Source organism: Caenorhabditis remanei, chromosome X, assembly GCF_010183535.1.
Source record: "Caenorhabditis remanei strain PX506 chromosome X, whole genome shotgun sequence".
NCBI lineage: Eukaryota > Metazoa > Nematoda > Chromadorea > Rhabditida > Rhabditidae > Caenorhabditis > Caenorhabditis remanei.
The window spans coordinates 10717578-10741271 of NC_071333.1; the positions used below are offsets into that span (position 1 = coordinate 10717578).

The 23694-nt window shown below is 38.0% G+C and overlaps 3 protein-coding genes across 3 annotated transcripts; 1 reads left to right on the plus strand and 2 right to left on the minus strand.

Annotated features, from left to right (window-relative positions):
* Positions 1–14765: 14765 nt before the first annotated feature.
* On the plus strand, positions 14766–16747 carry GCK72_024119 (uncharacterized protein; the record flags this gene model as incomplete). Its single annotated transcript, XM_053735731.1, has 3 exons — positions 14766–14817; positions 14864–15409; positions 16098–16747. The coding sequence occupies 3 exons, from the start codon at positions 14766–14768 to the stop codon at positions 16745–16747; spliced, it is 1248 nt and encodes a 415-aa protein (XP_053579297.1).
* Positions 16748–17186: 439 nt separating this feature from the next.
* On the minus strand, positions 17187–17847 carry GCK72_024120 (uncharacterized protein; the record flags this gene model as incomplete). The annotated part of the gene is made up of 2 exons (XM_053735732.1): positions 17187–17749; positions 17796–17847. The coding sequence occupies 2 exons, from the start codon at positions 17845–17847 to the stop codon at positions 17187–17189; spliced, it is 615 nt and encodes a 204-aa protein (XP_053579298.1).
* A 3245-nt stretch (positions 17848–21092) lies between these two features.
* Positions 21093–21739, minus strand: GCK72_024121 (uncharacterized protein; the record flags this gene model as incomplete). The annotated part of the gene is made up of 4 exons (XM_053735733.1): positions 21093–21140; positions 21189–21326; positions 21384–21462; positions 21507–21739. 4 exons carry the CDS (start codon positions 21737–21739, stop codon positions 21093–21095), a joined length of 498 nt encoding a protein of 165 aa, XP_053579299.1.
* Between the last annotated feature and the right edge of the window lie 1955 nt (positions 21740–23694).

Consider the following 23694-nt stretch of genomic DNA (forward strand, 5'->3'; position numbering starts at 1 on the left):
GAAATAATCTGAACATATTCTGCGTTTTTCATTGAATGGAAGAGAAAAAAGTGGAAATTGAGAAAAGAACTGTGCTTGAAGAAGGACTTTGGTAGTTCGGAAAAACAATTTTAACAAAATCACGGGCTAAATTTTTGACCGAAAATCACTTTTTGGCAGAATACAGTGCTAAAAAGAATGACTAAAAATTGGTAAAAACAACAAACTGAGTATGTTTCGACTACATGAAATTGTTTTCCGAGACAAAATATTTCTAAAAATCCACTGAAAATTCTGTTTTTAAATACAGTGCGTGCAAAAAGGATAGGACACCCCTCGATTTCGGGCATCCCGAAAAAACGAAAAAAGTTATGAAAAATCTGAGACTGCCATTCGATTTAGCGTACAAAATAACCCCCGAGTACATATTTTCGTCATCTTACCACTTTTCATATTGCCGTACCACCAGAAAGTTACTTTTTCGGTCGTGCAAAAAGGATAGGACACCCTCGAAAATCGGATTTTCAGTTGATTTTCTGGAATTATTTTTTCACGAAAATCTGTTTTGTATGATTAAAATATACTTTTTATATCGTTTTCGAGTGTTTTCTCATGTTTTCCCTTATTTTCAACTCCGGTAGACAAGGTTTGACGAAGTTCGAAAATCGACCTCTCAGAATACTTACTGTTTCAAAGTTTCAGGACGTGTATCTCAGTTTTCAGATAACGTACATTCTTGAAACTTTCTGAAAATGCCAATTGTGTATCTGGTAGTAAAATATACAAAGCTTTCATTTATTAATAGCGATTTTGGAAAGTCCCACTCAAAACTCTAAAACTCATTTTGACCAAAATTCACTATTTTCGAAAAAAAAGTTCAAATCCTAGAAAAATCGTCTGCACACGTTTGCAAAACGTTGTTTTATTATTTTGTCAAGTTTTATCATCACTCACTTCATTTTAGTGAAAGAATATTCATCCTGGACAAATTTTTCGAAAATAGTGAATTTTGGTCAAAATGAGTTTTAGAGTTTTGAGTGGAACTTTCCAAAATCGCTATTAATAAATGAAAGCTTTGTATATTTTACTACCAGATACACAATTGACATTTTCAGAAAGTTTCAAGAATGTACGTTATCTGAAAACTGAGATACACGTCCTGAAACTTTGAAACAGTAAGTATTCTGAGAGGTCGATTTTCGAACTTCGTCAAACCTTGTCTACCGGAGTTGAAAATAAGGGAAAACATGAGAAAACACTCGAAAACGATATAAAAAGTATATTTTAATCATACAAAACAGATTTTCGTGAAAAAATAATTCCGGAAAATCAACTGAAAATCCGATTTTCGAGGGTGTCCTATCCTTTTTGCACGACCGAAAAAGTGACTTTCTGGTGGTACGGCAATATGAAAAGTGGTAAGATGACGAAAATATGTACTCGGGGTTATTTTGTACGCTAAATCGAATGGCAGTCTCAGATTTTTCATAACTTTTTTCGTTTGTTCAGGAGGCCCGAAATCGAGGGGTGTCCTATCCCTTTTGCACGCACTGTATAACAAGGCCGAGAAAGTGTGTAGAATGAAGGAAAAGACGGGTCAATACACTGAATCGATAACACTTTGACCCGATTTCGTCCGGAAAGACGGTTTCGGATTTCTACGCAGTCAATCGCTCTACCGATACGGTAATTTTTCTATACATTCTTTGACAGAAACCTACAGCGTCAAATCCTTCTCGAGAAGTACACGCCGAGTCAAGGGAGCGCGCTGGCATCCCCACTGACTTTCTTCATTTTTTCGGCAATTTTTTTCCAAGTAATGAATATGATAAATCTGAGCAATTTTTCGCGCTTTTTTCAAAAAAAAAATTACTCTTATATATAAAACGCTTGTGACATTTGTCCGAATCTCATTGTCGGCATTTTCTGAGAAATGAGAAACGAGTGATGGCGGAGTCAGGCAGAGTTTCGAATTGGGAAGGAAATAGGAAGATATTAACTTCGGTAACAATTACATTCCAAACGGGGAGAATGACGGAAAAACAGTTTGCTGGTTCACCAACGATTTAGAGAGGAAACAATTCACATAATGAGAAGCGTTGGACGGAACTATCCATTAGTAGGAATAGAACTATTCCATTAGTAGGAAGATGACAAGAAGAGGGAGAAAAAGGCATGATTTGATTGACCTATTTCTCGCTCACATCAGACCCGATTATACAAGTCAAGGTTATTTGCGAATAGACGCGTTACGGATGCGAATCTTGTGCGGAGTCATTATGGATTCGTAACAACGCTTATCGCGATAGGTATCTCGCGGACGACTCGTGCGTAGACGATGCGTATAAGACGAGGTAGAGATACCGGAATCTAGAATGGGTGAGCCAGAAATGTGAAACTGGTGTCGGAGGTGTTTTTCCAGAACCCCTCAGTTCCTCTATCATTCCAAAACAGTTGTGGACAGCGCCTCAGACAAACACCACTTGTCTTTTATATATAAGATTTTTTATATATAAGAATGATTTTTATTCAAAAAACATTATGCAGATTTATGGTTTTCACTATTTGGAGAAAATACTTGGCTGAAATATGAATAAAAATGAAGGGGATGAGAAAGCGCTCTCTTCACTCGGCCGCATATTTCTCGAGGAGGATCGGGAAATGTTGAGGAAAAAAGTGAATATTGTTGCTCGACTTTCAACTATATTTAGTTGTTTTGACTAATTGAAATCCAAGATTTCAGAATAAATATCATTAAATGTCAATTGAATTTTGAGCGTGCGATATCTTGTGTTTATAATTCCGGTTAAAAGGCATTTTTTCTTCTTATTCGAGTCGGGATGATAGGCTTTACTGTTTCAGTATCAATCTAATGTGGCGTGGTTTTGGGTTGGTGTGTGGTCCGCAATCCACGAAACGCGAACTACATGTAAAAATGATACAAGGAGGCGGGCAGTCAAATAGCAAACAAAACAGCCAAATAGATTGATCACATATTGAGGATCAATGACATATTGATAGAGAGAGGATGATACGTTGATAATAAATATGTGTCTGGTACCAGTGTGAAATAAGAAGAAAAAAATTGTGATCAACAAGTTGCTGACGGAGCCAAGGAATTAAGAAAAGACACTGGCGGTAGAGAGGAAAGGGAGTAAAAGATCAGTTAGGGTAGCCCGGTGATGATTAGAAGATTTCTTAAGATGAATACAACAACGACTTAGGAGAATATGCAAACAATGATTTTCCTGTAGAATACCGCTATAATATTTCAAAAAATTACTTCATCAATCAGGCAAATGATTACTTACGCGAATTGTTGTTGAAACTTGATCAAATTCCACAGAAGTTCACATACCGTAAAAACTGTATTAGAGCGACACCTCTAATAGAACGACACCTCTAATAGAACGACAGCAAAATTAAGCTTCGAAAAATAGAGCGACAGCCTCTAGTAGAACGACAGCCTCTAATAGACCGACACCCTGTTTTTGGGTATTTTCGTTGTTTTTCATTAATTTTCATGTTTTTTCTTCTTTTGATTTCACTCTTATTCGCAGAAATCGAACCTGACTGAACTTTAGAACTTCGTTCGAAAATTAAAACGACAGCCTCTAGTAGAACGACAGCCTCTAATGTAACGACAACAAAACCCTGTTCGAAAAATAGAGCGACATGTCGCTCTAATACAGTTTTTACGGTATACAATTTTTATAGCAGAGCAGCTCCAGACATGGGTTCAGTTCAGAAAAGAGTGCTGATGTTGAGTTGAAGATATATTACCACTTTGGTAAAAAAGCAAACAACTACACAGGTAAAGTGCGCTCCAACCGTATGCGGATGGACCAGGTTTCTGGTCCGTAACTGTTCCGTTACGGCTATTTTCACTACTGGCCAGTTGTGTACGGTCCGTATCCAAAAATCGCGAACGGATAGAATACGGCTCTGTACTTTTGCGCAAAAACGGAATTGTCTCGCACGCGGTTGGAATACGGATTCGCGTACGGATGCGTTACCGATGGCTGAGGTCTCAAGAACTAAAGACTGCATCCTCTTCCATCTATTTTTTTCTTGCTAAAACTATTTATTTTTCTTGTTTGTTTTCTAACTTTGAGCTTTTTTTATTCGTGATCGTTCAAAACCTTGCTTTAAAAATTTTACTCGCGTGAGGATTGCATCGGAAGCCGTCGATAAATTTGACTTTCCATGGAATTATCCTAAATTTATTACTATTCAGAAAATGATTAACGGCGACAGAAGGAAAAGATGGACGTTCGGGCCTCCGCCAGCTGCATAAAATGGATAAACGACTAACAATGGAAGTAAGTATTGCCAATACAAAATAATATTTTAATAAAATTTTTCAGAATTTCGGCAGTTAACGAGGGAAATGGTGCAGAGTTCGAATGGAACGATGCGGTAAAAGGAGCTACAAAATTGTACCGTACTCTCAATATTCCGATTTCAGGGATACAAGAACGGTCAAATCAGAAGATAATCGCCGTCTCCGTCCCTGATTCGAACCTATTTTTGTGAACCTAATTATCCCAATTTTATGTGGATTTTATGTGTTCATTTATGTATTAATTATGTATTTATGTATTAAATGTTATCTTTTTCAGAATAAACAGAATAAAATATCCATTTTGTATGGTTTGACTGGAAAAACCGGGGTTTTTAGTATTGGGGGAGAGTATCATTCCGGTGCTCTCCGTTTGGGCGATAGGGAGGAGTTGGGTAGCGACCCGGAAGTATGGATGCCCAACCACCGCAATCTGATCTGGCATTGTGTTTCGGATGGTCTTTGTCTCTAGATCTGAAATAGAGCTCTGGCCTGAAGAACACACGCGCGGACCGGTTGGATGCCGACTCGATCTGGAGGGTGCAAACCTGAAAGGGAAAGTTGAAGGCCGTGAGGCTCCTGGCGGGAAACTCCGTCATAGTCAGTGGTGTGCCAACACCCGACGACTATGACATAGTTGGAGGAATCCTGATCTGATAATAATCATTGTTCATATAAGGGAGGGGGACGGTAAATACCCAGGGTCCGAAACCATCAAAGCAGCTACTGACCAGCATAGTAGTGATGAACACATAGACCCTGGGGTTCCCTGAACTCGACCCATCTGCACAAACCCACTTTGTACAAATGAACCAAACTGATGAAGAGTTTAATGATTTCTTACATCACAGCTAGCGGACCTACCGTGAGGTAGACTCCCGCCGCTGTAGCAGGCTCGCCATTGAGAACAAAAATAGAAAGGAGGAAGCGCTCGCCGTTACATTCAAACCGCTCGCGAACCGATCCGTTACTGATCGCATACGGACCCACATATGATTTTTATGCGGACCGCGCGCGACTTGCGGTGCATCCGTAACGGGTCGTTCGCGATCACCTGAGCAATCTGATCCTTGTATTTTGCACTTTGTTGTCCCCGTGTCTTTCATACTGAGAAAATAATAAGTTGAAATTTCAGTAATTTCACAATAATTTCTTCTCATTAATTTTAGTGTCAACTTGAGTCGTTTTCTGCCAAAGGCCATAATTCTGTCGATTTTTGCATCCGAAATCCTAATGGAGGTTCTCCTGTTTTTTTCACATACGCTGCACTTAAAGCTCTAAAAATGGTGTCTCTTCTGTTCCTCATATATATTAATGACTTATTGCTCGATCTTGCACGCATCCCTTGCATGTCACCGCATTTGCCGATGACATAAATATATATTTCTCTAACCCTGTTGCAATCCAAAATGGTATAGATCTTATTGAAAATTGGGCTTCAACTAACTCTCTTCCTCTTGCCCATACTAAAACGGCTCTTGTCCGACTGGGACCCAAAAACACTTCATTTCTCTACTCCATTGCTGGTCAACCTATCGAAACTTCCAAATCAGTTCGGGATCTTGGTCTCATCACTGATTCATCTTTGAAATTCAAATTCCACATCAACAAGAATATCGCTTCCGCTTTTCTGCGCACTAAACAGCTGTTGAAATCCTTCAAATAAATCTCTCCACAATTCAACATATTCCTTTCCAAATTCTATGTTTTACCTATTATTGAATATTGTTCTTTAGTATACTCACCTCCTCCTGCTTCCAAATTATCGTTTTCGCTAGAAAGTCCTCTCCGATTTTTCACCAGGAAAATTTTTAAGCGATGCAATCTAACTTATTCCTCCTATTCCGATCGCCTAGCCCAACTTAACCTCTTCTCTATGCGTCATCGTACTCAAAGCCCAGCTTTTTCTTTTGTATAAATTACTAAGCGGTACCTCATACTATCCAAACCTATCTTCGTATGTCTGGTTTTCTTCTTCCACCCGTCGCCCCATAAATTTAGTTTGTATTAAACCTAATTGTTCTGACTTTTTCTCCCACACCGTTCCCTTTCGGAACGCCATAACCGCCCAAACCTCTTATTTTCTCCCCCCTGCTGAATTCCGAATCCCAATTATGTCTATTATTACCCGATATTGAGCTTACCATTTATCCTAAAACCAACCTTCCATTAATTTCTTTCTTGATTTAAAATGTCCTTTATATTAGTATACCTATTTTACTGGGCTATTCCTCTCTTACCGGTCATTGTTATTATTTTTGTTGCCTCGCATTTTTCACCTCCACCCACCCACCCTTTGAATGGTCTCGTGAGGGACTTCTTCTTACCCTTTTGCCCCCTTTATTGATAATGGTGCAATCAGAATGAATAAATTTAACTGTGAATGCATAGACGTCCCAAAAAGACTTCTTCTAAGATTTTAAGCAAGCTCCTGGATGTTTCTGTTTCAAGAAATCCGCTACTTCCCAAATGCAAAGCTTAAGAGCAAAGCCCAAGCATGCTCTGTGGGCTCTTTGTTTGTAGCTAATTACTACTTCCTGGTGTCAGACCGAGGTCTTGATTTTTTTCAGTAATCAAGGAACGTTTAAATGTTTTGATGCATGTCTAAATGTTTTAAAGGACGTCTAAGTGGGACGTTCGAGTTTTCAAAAGTCATCTAAACTGGAATAGAGCTGAACAATCCAATTGATGGTTTGGTGAGACGCATGTAGGCAGCTCACTTGTTTACTCAAGTTCATTGTCATTGTAAAACCCGTTAAATATAGCAGAGCTTCGAACACAACATCAAGGTCTACTATTTTCCTTTCAACAAAACTGATTTGAATAAAAGAAAAGCAGTTTGCATTACCTATTTAGATATTTCTGAACTGTTTGTGCAAATTTCCCAACACTACGGTTACTGGCCTTCTTTGTAAGTGATCTTCACGACTTGTAAGTCTCTCCCTGTAAAGATTCTCTCCAGCCACGTTGTTCTTCTCGATAGCATCTTTCAAAGCATGTCTCAATTTTATGATATCCATCTTTGACAGATCTGGACGGGCTGATAACTGGGACAGTACTGGAACTGAAGATTTTATTTTCTGAAAGTTGGATAGAACTTTGTTGGTATTTTCCGCAGTTTTCATTGTAATTCTGAGCCATCAACGCCTCCCCCTTTCCTTTCAACTCGCAACATAACTGATCTGAATAAAACCCGTAATAAATCCATAGAACACGTCGAAATAGATGATACCCGTCTCAGTTGTTCTTCACTCCTGAGACCACCTTTTTATTGTGACAGTGTGAGAGCTTGGCTGTTTTAGTGGTGTTTTCTACAACAACCGGTTTCTTTTTATTTCTATGGTTTGTGGGTCACTTGCGGGTCTTACTGTCTTACGGTCTTTCCAGCTTTCAGCTGGTAATGAACTCTTCTCCACTGATTTGCTGCCTTTAGGTGGTTTCTTGACCACTTTGATCTTAGTAGCTAGTTAGTGCTTATGAGAATGATTTCCAGATTCAGGGTTACATTAGTAGTTTTCTTTTTTTATCAAAGTGACGTTGCATCTTCAAACTCAACTTCTGCTTCTCCTCTTCCAATTTATTATCAGTTTCCTGAACTGTGCCAATGACTGGAGCTGCTTTGCTATTAAAGTGGTATCTGCGAACGTTTAAAGAAAAGGATCAAGTTTCAACAGATATTCGCGTTTGTAATCATTTGCCTGATTGATAAAATGATTTCTTAGAAGATTCGCGGAGTTCTTCAGGAAAACCTTTGTACTCTCCTAGTTCTCGGATCCTCTTGGCGGATTCGTTTAAAGATAAACGAACAACTTCGTACCATGGTCAATATTCGATTGATACTGAAACTGGAACATTTATTGTCCCGACTCGAATGGGGAGGAATAATGCTTTTTAACGTGATTTTTTATACAAGATATCGCTTTGATTCGCCTTTCATTTTGCGTATATTCACCGTGAACATTGATTCGCATAACATTTATTGACATTTCTGGAATTCCAATTAAAAAAAAAACAGAATAAAGTTGAAAGTCCATTCACTTGACACATTCCATCATTTTTTCGCAAACTTCGTTGATGAGACTCTGTAAATGTTGAAGATATACATTATACTGGATGCAGTGAGAACCAACCGGGTCTTTGAAGATATCGTTCATTGGTCCCATTAGAGATATAACAACAGAAAACGATTGTTTGCAGATGTCATCCTGTTTTTTTTGCAAAAAAAACTGGCTGCATTCTCATTCAATTTTTGAATTGGGGTTTGAACAATCTGAAAAATCAATTGATAAATAAGAAAACGAATGACGTAGTGAGTTTAAATGCTTACTTTCAGAAAAGTACTCAACACTGTTGAGCACGTCGAGCAAGACCACTCTGTTGGTGCGAGTTGCGTCCCATTTAACAATCTGAAATGTTCGTTAAAAAATAATAGTGCTAATAATGACTCACCTGTCAGGACAGATCTGCAAAATGTGGCTACAGCCTACAACGCGTGGTAGATTTTCCTCATATTGTGGTGGGAAAAATTCCTTAACGATTTGTTCCGCAGTATTTTTCACAATGTCTTTTGTTGCCAGACAGGCGTAATCAGTTTCTTTGTGCAAATGACAGGCCCCATTTCACAGTGACTGACTCTATGCCTAAATGTGAAAACTGTGAATATGCAACTTGAACTCATGTGAGGCAGTCAAAATACATTCAATTTGAGAAGGACATAAAACTGATTTTGTGACTGAGATATTAGAAATTAACTCGAAATTGTTTAGAAATTAACTCGAAAAAGATGAAGACAGTTTTAAAAAATGTTCACACCTAAAAATTTTGTTCATAAAGGGTTTTTCTAAAACTTGAGTGTACTTCCGAAAAAGCTCTTAAAGAGCCGAATTCAAAAGTCATAGTTTCTGATAGGATACTGTACTACCGTAAATCAAGAGATCGTCATTTTTGTTGATAATGAAACAGTGCTCGAGAACTGTGTAGTTTCAAAAACTTTCTCTGCGTCTTCAACTCCTACGATAAGTTATGTTTCTTTTTGTTTATCAGATAGAAGGGAGAGAGAAAAAGAGAGAGTAGAAGCTGTCTTTTTGATTTCTCCCACTCCTTCAATCCGATCAGCTGCCCTCTCTTCTTCTCTTTTTTGCACGAGTGAAAACGCTCGAACACAACATTTCCTACCCAAAAATGTATATTTTATCAGCATTTCATGACGTTCAATTTGCGAACAGAGTGAAATCAGAGACTTCCGGCTCTCAAGGAAAAAGGAGTGCCCAGATTGTCAATATTCAAAAGTCGTTAGCGCTAAAGCACCCCAATAATTTATTAGTGGTCAGTTGGGGCCTTCTTCAATGTAGAAAGGAAAGTGTTGAAATAAGTTTCCTCAGACCTACACACCAACAAAAAGTTTCTTTGATATCAAAACATGTTGCTAGACCTGCATTTGTGACTTTTAAGTCTAAAATAAATAAATACTATGGGAAAAATAACGTATATGTACTTAGATCGTCGCGAATTTCATTACCGTTTCCAAATACAAGTCAACAATCTGCAAAAATCTTATTTTCTAACTTTCATTTGTGAAGAGGGTACTGGAAAGCATATCTATAATTGACGCGCTGATGTCCTGAAACTTTGACTTCAGTCCGTGAAGTTAAAATTCTGAAACAGAAAAAATCACTTCTGATTTTGTAATTTTTCAAAATTGATTGAACAATTCAGTATAGCAGAAAACACTTTCAATTTCTTTTTCCCGCTCTCACACACCTTTTTGTTTCTTTTTCGTCTCTTATATGCTAAGTGTCGTTCACTCCGCCTTTTGCACGTAAAACATTGCGGCTGGCGGAACCCGGTAAATGTCAGCCGCCACTTGCGCATAACTCATAGCGAGTGCCCACTAACAATGATCAAATATGAAACTGTGAAAATGTGGATGGGGGTCATATTTTCATATTTGTGATAAAGGACTTCTATAGGAATGAAGGTCCACCGTTAAAAAGCACTCAATATAGAGTCGACTCCCCACAAAAATAATTTTTGGAAGCCTGCAAGGGCTAAAAATACAAACCTTCCGCTTTTACAAAGTTCAAATAAGCCAGCAACTATGAACACCTATCCAAAAACTGCACTCGGTTTGTGAAAAAAGCATGCTTTCGCCCCAACAAAAGCCCATACTCCAAGGGTACAACGAAATTTTTTGATCACAGCTGAACTTTGTAAAGTTTCATTATTCAAAATGTATGATGTTCCACAGAATAATAGTCCCACTGTGGAACGTTGGTCCAAAATTTATATATTTCATAAAAGTAACAATCGAGTTTAGTTATTTTAGAAATATTATCAGACAAGCACAAGCCACCAGGTCATGTTACGTTTCAGCCTAACTGATCCGTTCTGGCTGATTTTTTGATATGTTTTCACCCTGGGTATTCTGAGAACTTTAGGATCAAAATATTTTTAGAAATGAATTGCCAGTTTCATTTTGTACATTTTATCAACTGACATCTAATTCCCAGCTCTCTTGCATCATGGACAAAAAATCCATTTTTGGAAACATTTTTCAATTTTTCCATGTTTTTTAGATGTTTCGGCTGGTCGGCGTACGGTGGTCCGAAGTAAATTTTAGATGATAAAATATATATTTGTGTTGGCTATTCGAAAATGTAAATACCTTCCCCAAATTTCAGTGTCTAGGTGGTTATGATTAAAAAAAACGAAAGTTTTTAGTGGACCAACCCACGAAGAAAACTTGTACCATTAATTTAATGCAATTTAATTATATTCACGAATGCAATTTCATGCATTTTTTGCATTTTTGTGCCATAAAAATTCATTATTTTGCGTAGGCAAGTTTTCATCGTGGGTAGGTCCATATGAGTTTCAACGTACCCAGTTCCATGGTAAAAATGACTAGGAAATTTCTTTATAAGGATCCTGTTTCATGCGCCAGAACATCTCGCCAATGTAACTCAGTGAAGCTTTCGCGTACGAACAGAGGCCAAGTTTGGACAATATCACAGAAAAAAGGTGTGTTTTTTGAGTATGTTGCACTATGCTCCCAATGTGTTTGAATTTTTCAGTCAAAATTGGGAAAGCTACGATAGCTCTAACTGTATAACTCGAAAAAATGAGGCTCAATTTTCAAATAAAAACATAAATGTCATTTTAATATAAACATTTGCATATATACGAAAAGAAATATAAACATAACTAAGAAAAATGATGATGTGTCATCGGTACAAACATCCTCCTTCTGTATCGACGACGTTGACGACATCGTCGACACTCCCGACAGCAACCGAAGTACCATATGAAGAGCAAGAGACAGACGACGACTATCCATCTTCGAACCGATTCGAAAATCCAAGAGAGACCATCCATTATAATTTGCCATATATTGGATAATACTGAATTAATATCATCAAATAAAGTGTCAGATGATACCAATTCTTGGAACTGGATGAATTGCTGGTTTGGAGCAGTGAATGCAGACCATGATTGAAGGGATCCATTTATAGTGAAATGTCGGATCTCGGGCCCACAGACGATTGTACTCAAACCTGTTTGCAACCAAAAAGAGGAACGTGACAACCGCTCTCCCTTAACAAACAGAAACACTACCTCCATTCCTTCCAGAAGAGATCCACGCACCCTAAACTTATTCCAAAACGGGAAAGCAGCAGGAGAAGACAAAATAACAACAGACTTCTAGAAAAATGGTCACTTCACTGTTCATAAACTCCTAGCAGAGAGATTCTCACGGTTCCTGAAAGAAGGACAAGTTCCAACGAAGTGGAAATCTTCTAAAACAACTCTGATATTCAAGAAAGGAGATAAAGAAAATCTGGAAAATTATCGGCCGATTTGCATGTTTCCTGTTGTATACAAAGTATTCACAAAAAGTATTCTGAATCGAATCCGGAAATCATTGGAAGAAGTACAACCGGTCGAACAAGCAGAATTCAGTAGATCCTTCTCGAAGATTGACCACATCCATTCAGTGCAAAGACTGATGGAAGTGGGTCGAGAATATCAAATTCCAATCACCATGGTGTTCATCGACTTCAAAAAGCCATTTGACACAATTGAACCTGCTACTTTATGGGAAAGCTTGAAAACCCAAGGGATAGACTCGGGATATGTGAAACTCTTAGAAGAATGTTTCAACGATTGCTCCACTACAATCACACCACTCTATAACCCAGTCAACATCCCCATCACCAGAGGGGTCAGACAAGGAGACCCTATATCACCAAATCTATTCTCTGCCTGTCTCGAATTAACGTTTAGCCGAATGTCATGGTCTCAACTGAAAGGAGACGAAGAATACTACGATAACTCCCCTGGAATCAGAATAAAAACCTTCACCGAGAAGGCATAAGGAAACTATCCCAAGTGAAAGATCCTCTTGTCTTTATAAGGAAACGTAAGTTAGGATTGGCTGGACATGTTATGAGAAGAAACGATAATCGGTAGACAACGTTACTACAAGAATGGATTCCTAGAAAACGAGAAGAGACCAGTTGGAAGACCGCCGATGCGATAGGCCGACTCCCTAAGAAAATAAATCTCAGGGCGTCAAGGAACTCAACTGATCGAGCCTTGGAGCACAATCGCCAAAGATCGAAACAAATGGATAGTTGTGATCCGCGGCCACACCCAATGAGCGAAGAACGAATTGACTAAGTAAGTAAGTAAGTAAGTAAAACGTCGTAAGTAATGTAGCAGTTGCGATACGGACGTTATCTGCGAAATGTCCCAGTTGTGAAATGTCTCGGAGCCATTTTCTCATATTCCTGTTATGATTGTTTCCGCCGCGAGCTACCTAAGTGGAAGGCTGACAATGAAAGTAACAACTTGACTCAATCGCCACCGTCTAACTAAGGAAGAAACTTGAAAAGGTGAACTCGCGTTCCATGTTGCGGACGTATTTCTTCTGTTCCTTGGATTGTTCAAGTTGAGCGTTGATAGTGATCTCGCGAAATATTCCATAAAACACCGTAGAGTCAAAACTCAATTAGTCCTACTGTTGAAACGTATTTCTGACGCATCTCATTTTCTCGCCCTCACTTCCTTTATAAGACTGTCAAGCAAATTGGACATCTATAAACGGTCCGTGTGCGAATGAGAGATACAAGTCGAGCGCGAAATACCTATCGCGAGAAGCGTTGTTACGGATCCGTAAAGACTCCGCGCAAGATTCGCATCTGTAACGCGTCTACTCGCGAATAACCTTGATTGTCTCTATTTGAGCGTGTCTTGAGTGCGACAGAAGGATACTATTACTTGCATAATCAGGTCTGTTGTGAGCGAGAAATAGGTCAATCAAATCATGTCTTTTTCTCCCTCTTCTTGTCATTTTCCTACTAATGGAATAGTTATATTTCTACTAACGAAATAGTTGTATATCTAAAATTGAATAGTTCCGTCCAACGGTTCTCCCTATGCAAATTGTTTCCTCTCTAAATCGTTGGTAAACCAGCAAACTTTTCTCTCGTCATTCTCCCAGTTTGGAATGTAATTGTTACCAAAATTAATATCTTCCTATCCCCTTCCCAATTCGGAACTCTGCCTGACTCCGCCATCACCCGTTTCTCATTACTCAGAAAATGCCGACACTGAGATTCGGACAAATGTTTTTGAAAAACCCGCGAATAATTGTTCAGATTCATCACTTTCACAATTTGGAAAAAAAATTGCCGAAAATATGAAGAAAAATGAGAGGTGATGCCAGCGCGTTCCCTTGACTCCGGCATGTACTTCTCGAGAATGATCCGACGGTGTAGGTTTCTGTCACAGTCGGGAAATGTATAGAAAAATTATCGTATCGGAAGAGCGTTTGACTGCGTAGAAATCCGGAACCGTCTTGCCGGACAAAATAGGGTCGAAGTGTAATCGATTCAGTGATTCACCTGTCTTTTCCTTCTTTCTACACACTTTCTCGGCCTCGTTATATTTAAAAACTGAATTTTCAGTGGATTTTTAGAAATATTTTGTCTCGGAAAACAATTTCATACAGTCGAAACATACTCAGTTTGTTGTTTTTACCAATTTTCAGTCAATCTTTCTTATTCAAAACTGAAATTGCATGTTTGCCATCTTCGAATTTTCACTCATCTGAAATGTGCACTGTTGCAGAACTTCGAGACGTGTATCTCAGTACACCGAACATGTATCATGCTAAAACTTTTTGTCAGAGGAAACCAAATTTTCTTCAATACAAATTACAGTGGATTAGCAAAATTTTCATTTTTGAAAAGTTATACTAGGGAAAAAGTTTCGCGCACTGTATTCTGCCAAATATTGATATTCGGTCAAAAATTTAACCCGTGATTTTGTTAAAATTGTTTTTCCGATTTACGAAAGTCCTTCTTCAAGCACAGTTCATTTCTCAGTTTCCACTTTTTTCTCTTCCATTCGATGAAAAACGCAGAATATATTCAGGTTATTTATGACGACTATACTGCTCATCTATTTCTGCCTAGCCATCAGACTGCATGCAGGTTAATTATTAGCAGTGAACTTCTCCCATCAACGTGTTTTTTTCAGAAAATTCCAACACCTCAACCACCTCCTTTTCTTTTGAAGACGAGTATTCCAAAATCTCCACAACATGCTTCAGCTCAAGAGACTACGAACTGCTATCAGGAGACTTCATAAAACATACCTACGCACGCTCGTTTTCTAGTACTCTGCTCGAATATAGTGTGGTAACTATTGGCCTTGCGGAGTTAAGGAAAGCACTCGCTTTTGGGCCTGTTCGCCCATGGACACATTTTAAGTATGAGAAACCTACTAAACAGGAACTGGAATCAGCAACCAGTTCAGAGGACTATTACAACCTAATTGAACCGACCTATCCTATTCAAAGTCTTGACAGTCTTTTCTTATTCGAGAAGAATATCAATACAGCCGTTGATTATTTGGATAAGAGGCTACCCTCGATTCGCAAGATTTTTAGACGGAGATTTGAAGAAAAGTCTAAAGGAACGAAGAACGATCGAAAATTAGTTGATATCATGATAGAAGAATGGAACGAGATGGTTGGAAGAGTTGTGGATGTAATCCGCAATATGCAGAAGAACGATGAAAAATGTTGGGATTGAATGAAATTGAGATTGATGTGGATTTTCTAAAAACAGTGTCCATTCACTGTTTTCATTGATTATCTCTCATTATGTATATCAAAATTTATTTGAATGAATTCATACACTATGTCCGTTTTTTTCGTTCCTCAAATTTTCATCTCAAAATTTTCAATTTCAGCCAAAGTCTCTACAGCTTTGAGTCCATGAAAATAGTTTATTTTTCTTCAAATACATGAAAATTCGAATAGATAGTGTAACTTTAAACACCTGCCATTAATTATTTATTCCTTCCGCAATTTGAAAAAAAGTGGGCTTATCAGCAGAGCGCTTAAGTCCCGCACTAAGCATTGATAAGTATGCCTATGCTCCTTTCAAAATTGTGCGAGAGAAATGTTTGGGACACAAATAACTGAATATTCATACATACATATAATTCTTATATACAAAATACAAGTAGTGTTTGTCAGAGGCGCTGTCCGCAACGGTTATGGAACGAGAAAAGAAAGTGAGTCAGCGGGCAAAACAGAACTGGAGTGCAGTAGATAGCGCCCTCCGATTTTCAACCATGCCTTAGGTGAATTGCGACTTATGGGATCGGAGACAACTTATCATGCGGATTTATTCGTAAGTGACTGGCACAAGCATAGGCCTACAGGCCAAGTTAACTAAGTCAAATTTCCACTCCATCTATCCAGGTTTCATAGAAATCGGCCCACTGCGGACGGAGTTATGGCGTGCAACACATAAACAGACAGACGGATCTGTTGAATTTCTACGGAGTTCGATTCGACTTTGGTTCCATTTTCGAGAAGAACTCTTTCTCGGATTCTCTCAACAAAACTTCGAACAAGTCATCGTCAAAACCCACGAGAGACTTTCCCTCTACGGAAAACAATCCGATGAACTCCGTTCCCGTCGTGTTCAATCCGAAATCCAGATGCTCCGAGATATTGTCAAGAAGATGAACATCCGCCCACGTGTCCAACGTACTGATGAGCAATCTGCTCACACTGTCTTCTACCTCCGCTACAAGGATATGGACTTTGTTGTATTTTCACTTGACCTGCAAACCATTGACAACCTTCTCGAGAAGTACGTCAGAAACGGAGAATTCGGCATCAAGTCTGTTCTCGCTTTTTTGAACAATGACTACACTTTTGAGATTCATCGCACTCTCTTCATCTACGAATCCGAGCGCATCATCCCAACTAGCATTGGAGTGCCATTATCGATTTCAGGAAAGAAACCAACCATATTTTCTTTCAAACTATTTTCATGGTCTCAAAACTGTGTATTTTTTGTCATTTATTGCATCACCGGTCAGAATTTGACACCTGTTCATTGAAAAATGAACGAGATTAATATTTTCACAGGATTTGAGTCAAAACAGCTTGTTTGATCTGAAAATCGACATAAGGATCATTTTTACAGAAGTTCGGACGGTTTCAGTCAACAGGCAAGTATCAGGTTTCTACCAACGCTCTCAATAGACATTCAATTCTTTTTTTTCCTCAGCTCGCCCTCTTTTCTGTGTGTAAATTTGTCTCCGTTGAAAATAAGAAAAAAATCACAGTGACGGAAACTTAAAAAAGAAAGACCTTAGGTATATTTGTAGAGACTTTGGCTAAAATTGAAAATTTTCAGATGGAAATTTGAGGAACGAAGAAAACGAACATAGTGTATGAATTCATTCAAATAAACTTTGATATACATAATCAAAGACAATCAATGAAAACAGTGAATGAACACTGTTTTTATAAAATCAACATCAATATCAATTTCTTTCAATCCCAACATTTTGTATCGTTCTCCCGCATTTCGTCAATTACCTCCAGTATCCTTCCAACCATCTTCCTCCATTCATCTATCATGATATCAACTAATTTTCGATCGTTCTTCGTTCCTTTAGACTTTTCTTCAAATCTCCGTCTAAAAATGTTGCGAATCGAGGGTAGTCTTTTATCCAAATAATCAACCGCTATATTGATAGTCTTCTCGAAGAAGAAAAGACTGTCAAGACTTTGAATAGGAGCGATCGGTTCAATTAAGTTGTAATAGTCCTCTAAACTGGTTGCTGATTCCAGTTCCTGTTTAGTAGGTTTCTCATACTTATAATGTGTCCATGGGCGAACAGGACCGAAATTGAGCGCTTTCCTTAACTCAGCAAGCCCAATAGTCGTCACACTATATTCGAGCAGAGTACTAGAAAACGAGCGTGCGTAGGTATGTTTTATGAAGTCTCCTAAAAGCAGTTCGTAGTCTCTTGAGCTGAAGCATGTTGTGGAGATTTTGGAATATTCGCCTTCAAGAGAAAAAGAGGTGGAAGTTGTTGAGGTGTTGGAATATTCTGAAAAAAACACGTTGGTGGGAGAAGTTCACTGCTAATGATTAACCTGCATGCAGTCTGATGACTAGGCAGAAATAGATGAGGAGTGTAGTCGTCATGAAATAATCTGAATATATTCTGCGTTTGTCAATGAATGGAAAAGAAAAAAGTTTAAATTGAGAAAAGAAATGTGCTTGAAAAAAGACTTTGGTAGTTCGGGAAAACAATTTTAACAAAATCACGGGCTGAATTTTTGACCGCAAATCAATTTGTGGCAGAATACAATGCGCTAAACATTTTCCCGAGTATAACTTTTCAAAAAATGAAAATTTTTGCGAATCCACAGTAATTTGTATTGAAGAAAATTTGGTTGCCTTTGACAAAAAGTTTTAGCATGATACATGCTCGGTGTACTGAGATACACGCCTCGAAGTTCTGCAACAGTGTACATTCCAGATGAGTGAAAATTCGAAAATGGCAAACATCCTATTTCAGTTTTGAAAAAAAAAGAATGACTAAAAATTGGTGAAAACAACAAACAGAGTATGTTTCGACTACATGAACGTGTTTTCCGAGACAAAATATTTCTAAAAATCCACTGAAAATTCAGTTTTTAAATATAACGAGGCCGAGAAAGTGTGTAGAAAGAAGGAAAGGACAGGTCAATCACTGAATCGAAAACACTTTTGTCCGGCAAGCCGGTTCCGGAAATCTATGCAGTCAATCGCTCTTCCGATACGGTAATTTTTCTATACATTCTTTGACAGACACCTACACCGTCAAATCCTTCTCGAGAAGTACACGCCCGAGTCAAGAGAGCGAGCTGGCATCCCCTCTCATTTTTCTTCATTTTTTCGGCAATTATTTTTCCAAATTGTGAAAGTGATGAATCTGAACAATTATTCGCGGGTTTTTCAAAAAAAATTACTCTTATATATAAAACGCTTGTGACATTTGTCCGAATCTCATTGTCGGCATTTTCTGAAAAATGCAAAATTGGTGATGGCGGAGTCAGGCAGAGTTTTGAATTGGGAAGGAAATAGGAAGATAATAACTTTGGTAACAATTACATTCCAAACGGGGAGATTGACGGAGAAACAGTTTGCTGGTTCACAAACGATTTAGAAAGGAAACAATTTACATAGGAAGAAGAGTTGCACGGAACTATTCAATTTTAGAAATATAACTATTCCATTAGTAGGAAGATGACAAGAAGAGGGAGAAAAAGGCATGATTTGATTGACCTATTTCTCGCTCACAACAGACCTGATTATGCAAGTAATAGTATCCTTCTGTCGCACTCAAGACACGCTCAAATAGAGGCAATCAAGGTTATTCGCGAGTAGACGCGTTACGGATGCGAATCTTGTGCGGAGTCTTTACGGATCCGTAACAACGCTTCTCGCGATAGGTATTTCGCGCACGACTCGTATCTCTCATTCGCACACGGACCGTTTATAGATGTCCAATTTGCTTGACAGTCTTATCAAGACTATCTTATAAAGGAAGTGAGGGCAAGAAAATGAGATGCGCCAGAAATACGTTTCAAAAGAAGGACTAATTGAGTTTTAACTTTACGGTGTTTTATGGAATAGATTGAAAGTAGTTCCAGACGATAAGATAAGACGAGGTAGGAATACCGGAATCCAGAGTGGATGAGCCAGAAATGTGAAACTGGTGTCGGATGTGTTTTTCCAGAACCCCCCAGTTCCTCTACCATTCAAAAACCGTTGTGGACAGCGCCTCAGACAAACGCCACTTGTCTTTTATATATAAGATCTTTTATATATAGGAATGATTTTTATTCGAAAAAGTGCGAAAAATTATGCAGATTTATGGCTTTCACTATTTGGAATACTTCTCTGAAAAATGAGGAAAAATGAAGGGGATGCAAAAGGGCTCTCTTCACTCGGCCGCATATTTCTCGAGGAGGATCGTTTGACTGTGTAGGTTTCCGTCACCGTCGGGAATTTTGGGGAAAAAAGTGAATATTGCTGCTCGACTTTCAACTATATTTAGTTGTTTTTTCTAATTGAAATCCAATATTTCAGAATAAATAATAATTCCCGTTAAAAGGTATTATTTCTTTTTATTCGAGTCGGGATGATAGGTTTTATTGTTTCAGTAACAATCGAATGAAAAAAACCATGGTTTTAGTGGCGTGGTTTTTTTTTGTTTCGCAATCCACGAAGCGCGAACCACATGTAAAAATGATACAAGGAGGCGGTCAGTCAAATAGAAAACAAAACAGCCAAATAGATTAATCACACATTGAGAATAAATGACATATTGATAGAGGGAGGATGATACGTTGATAATAAATATGTGTCTGCTACCAGTGTCAAACAAGAAGAAAACATTGTGATCAACAAGTTGCTGACGGAGCCAAGAAATTTAGAAAAGACACTGGCGGTAGAGAGGAAAGGGAGTAAAAGATCAGTCAAGGTAGCTCGGTGATGATTAGAAGATTTTTTTAGAGGAATACAACAACGACTTCGGAATATATATATATATATATATATATATGAATCGACTCAGAATTTTGCGGAAAAGAGAAAAGTTTCTTGGAGCCAGATCCGAAAATCTGTCTAAAACAAGTTATGAGGCCTCAAAGTATCAAAAAAGGGCCTCTCGCCTGGAATTTTTCATTATATTTCAACATTTTTTCACGTGCACGGCGAGAAAACTTTACGTTGAAATATAATGAAAAATTCCATGCGAGAGAGTCTTTTTTGACACTTTGAGGCCTCATAACTTGTTTTAGACAGATTTTCGGATCTGGCTCCAAGAGACTTTTCTCTTTTCCACAAAACTCTGAGTCGATTCATATCAAAAAATCTCAATTTGTGGAATACCGCAGTCCCCCTTTAACTTCAGTGATAGACACTGTAGTCTAATTAATCGTTCCTATTTTTTTGTCAACTTGTGTCGTTTTCTGCCGAAAACCATAATTCTGTCGATTTTTGCATCCGACGCTGCACTTAAAGCTCTGAAAAATGGTGTTGTTCATTTTGTTCTGGATATAAGTCGCAAGCTGAAAATTCGATTAACATGTATTGGTATTTACTCTGAAATCTTCTCGGATCCTGTTGGTAGTTTCTTTTAGAGATAAACAAACAACTTTGTACCATGGGCGAAGGTCTATATGTTTTTTCATTCGATTGATACTGAAACAGGAACACCTATTGTCCCGACTCGAATGGGGAGGAATAATGCTTTTTAACGTGATTTTTGATACAAGATATCGCTTTGATTTGCCTTTCATTTTGCGTGTATTCACCGGAAACATTGATTTGCTTAACATTTATTAACATTTCTGGAATTCCAATTTAAAAAAAAGAACAGAATAAAGTTGAAAGTCCATTCACTTGACACATTCCATCTTTGTTTCGCAAACTTCGTTGATGAGACTCTGTAAATGTTGAAGATATACATTATACTGGATGCAGTGAGAACAAACCGGGTCTTTGAAGATATCGTTTAATGGTCCCATTAGAGATATAACAACAGAAAACGATTGTTTGCAGATGTCATCCTGCTTTTTGCAAAAAAAACTGGCTGCATTCTCATTCAGCTTTTGAATTGGGGTTTGAACAATCTGAAAAATCAACTGATAAAAAAGAAAATGAATGACGTAGTGAGTTTAAATGCTTACTTTCAGGAAAGTACTCCACACTGTTGAGCAAGTCGAGCAAGACCGCTCTGTTGGTGCGAGTTGCGTCCCATTTAACGATCTGAAATGTTCGTTAAAAAAATAATAGTGCTAGTAATGACTCACTTGCCAGGACAGATCTGCAAAATGTGGCTACAGCCTACAACGCGTGGTACATTTTCCTCATATTGTGGTGGGAAAAATTTAGTACCAATCTGTTGCAGAGTCTGTTTCACAATGTCTTTTGTTCTTAGACATGCGTCATCAGTTTCCGGGTGCAAATGACAGGCTCCATTCCATAGTGACAACTGACTCAAATGCCTAAATGAAGAACCTGTGAATATGCAACTTGAACTCATGTGAGGCAGTCAAAATACATACATTCCATTTGAGAAGGACATAAAACTGATTTTGTGACTGAGATATTAGAAATAAACTCGAAAAAGATGGAGCCTGTCTTTAAAAATGTTCACACCTAAAAACATTTGTTCATAAAGGGTTTTTCTCAAACTTGAGTGTACTTCCGGAAAAGCTCTTAACGAGCCGAATTCAAAAGTCATTGTTTCTGATGGGATACTGCACTAGCGTAATTCAAGAGATCATCATTTTTGTTGATAATGGAACAGTGCTCGAGAACTGTGTTGTTTCAGAAACTTTCTCTGCGTCTCCAACTCCTACGATAAGTTATGTTTCTTTTTGTTTATCAGATAGAAGGGAGAGAGAAAAAGAGAGAGTAGAAGCTGTCTTTTTGATTTCTCCCACTCCTTCAATCCGATCAGCTGCCCTCTCTTCTTCTCTTTCTTGCACGAGTAACATTTCCTAACCAAAAATGTATATTTTATCAGTATTTCATGACGTTCAATTTGCGAACAGAGTGAAATCAGAGACTTCCGGCTCTCAAGGAAAAAGAAGTGCCCAGATTGTAAATATTCAAAAATCGTTAGCGCTGAAGCACCCCGATAATTGATAAGTGGTCAGGTGGGGCCTTCTTCAATGTAGAAAGGAAAGTGTTGAAATAAGTTTCCTCAGACCTACACATCAACAAAAAGTTTCTTTGATATCAAAACATGTTGCTAGACCTGCATTTGTGACTTTTAAGTCTAAAATAAATAAACACTATGGGAAAAATAACGTATATGTACTTAGATCGTCGCGAATTTCATTACCGTTTCCAAATACAAGTCAACAATGTACAAAAATCTTTAAAAAGGCTTACCTCTTCGAAATGGATTCCAATCGAGAGATTCACAGAACCCATAAAAACTAGTAAATAAAATATATAAAGCAATAATTTGAATTTTAAAATAATCAGAAAAAAAGGGTTGACAACAGCTCACATAGTCATCTTGGTATACAAATACTAAAGTTAGTGCGGAGCAACTAATCGGAAAAAATTCAAAGCAGACGCAGACAGTCAGAGCATTTACCAAGAGCACTCATTTCAATCATTTGAAACAATTGACGTTATGATTGACAATTACGCGATTGGGTTGTCGGGCAGAACTAATGAATAACGTCCATCATTTAGTCGACTTGATTGTAGAAAACGTGGTGCTGATGTCAGATGAACAAAATGAACTGTTTTCCACTAAATAATATAATTCTTAATTATTTTCTAACTTTCATTTGTGAAGAGGGTACTGGAAAGCATATCTATATTTGACGCGCTGATGTCCTGAAACTTTGACTTCAGTCCGTGTATTTAAAATTCTGTACAACGAAATAGGGTTCAACGAGGAAAAACTTACTCTTCGGGTGCCATGACTCAGAGGGTACTATACTTTTAGGGTACAACGAGTAAGTTGCTCTTAGGTTACAACAGATTGTTGACTCAAAGGGTAAAACGAGCTGGATACTCAAAGGGTACAACGAAATTTTTGATCACAACTGAACTTTGTAAAGTTTCATTATTCAAAATGTATGATGTTCCACAGAATAATAGTCCCACTGTGGAACGTTGGTCCAAAATTTATATATTTCATAAAAGTAACAATCGAGTTTAGTTATTTAAGAGATATTATCAGACTGGGTCAAGCACAAGCCACCAGGTCATGTTACGTTTCAGCCTAACTGATCCGTTCTGACTGATTTTTTGATATGTTTTCACCCTGGGTATTCTGAGAACTTTAGGATCAAAATATTTTTAGAAATGAATTGCCAGTTTTATTTTGTACATTTTACCATGTTTTTATCAATGTTTTTTAGATGTTTCGGCTGGTCGGCGTACGGTAGGCCGAAGTAAATTTTAGATGATAAGATATGTATTTGTGTTGGTTATTCGAAAATGTAAATACCTTCCCCAAATTTCAGTGTA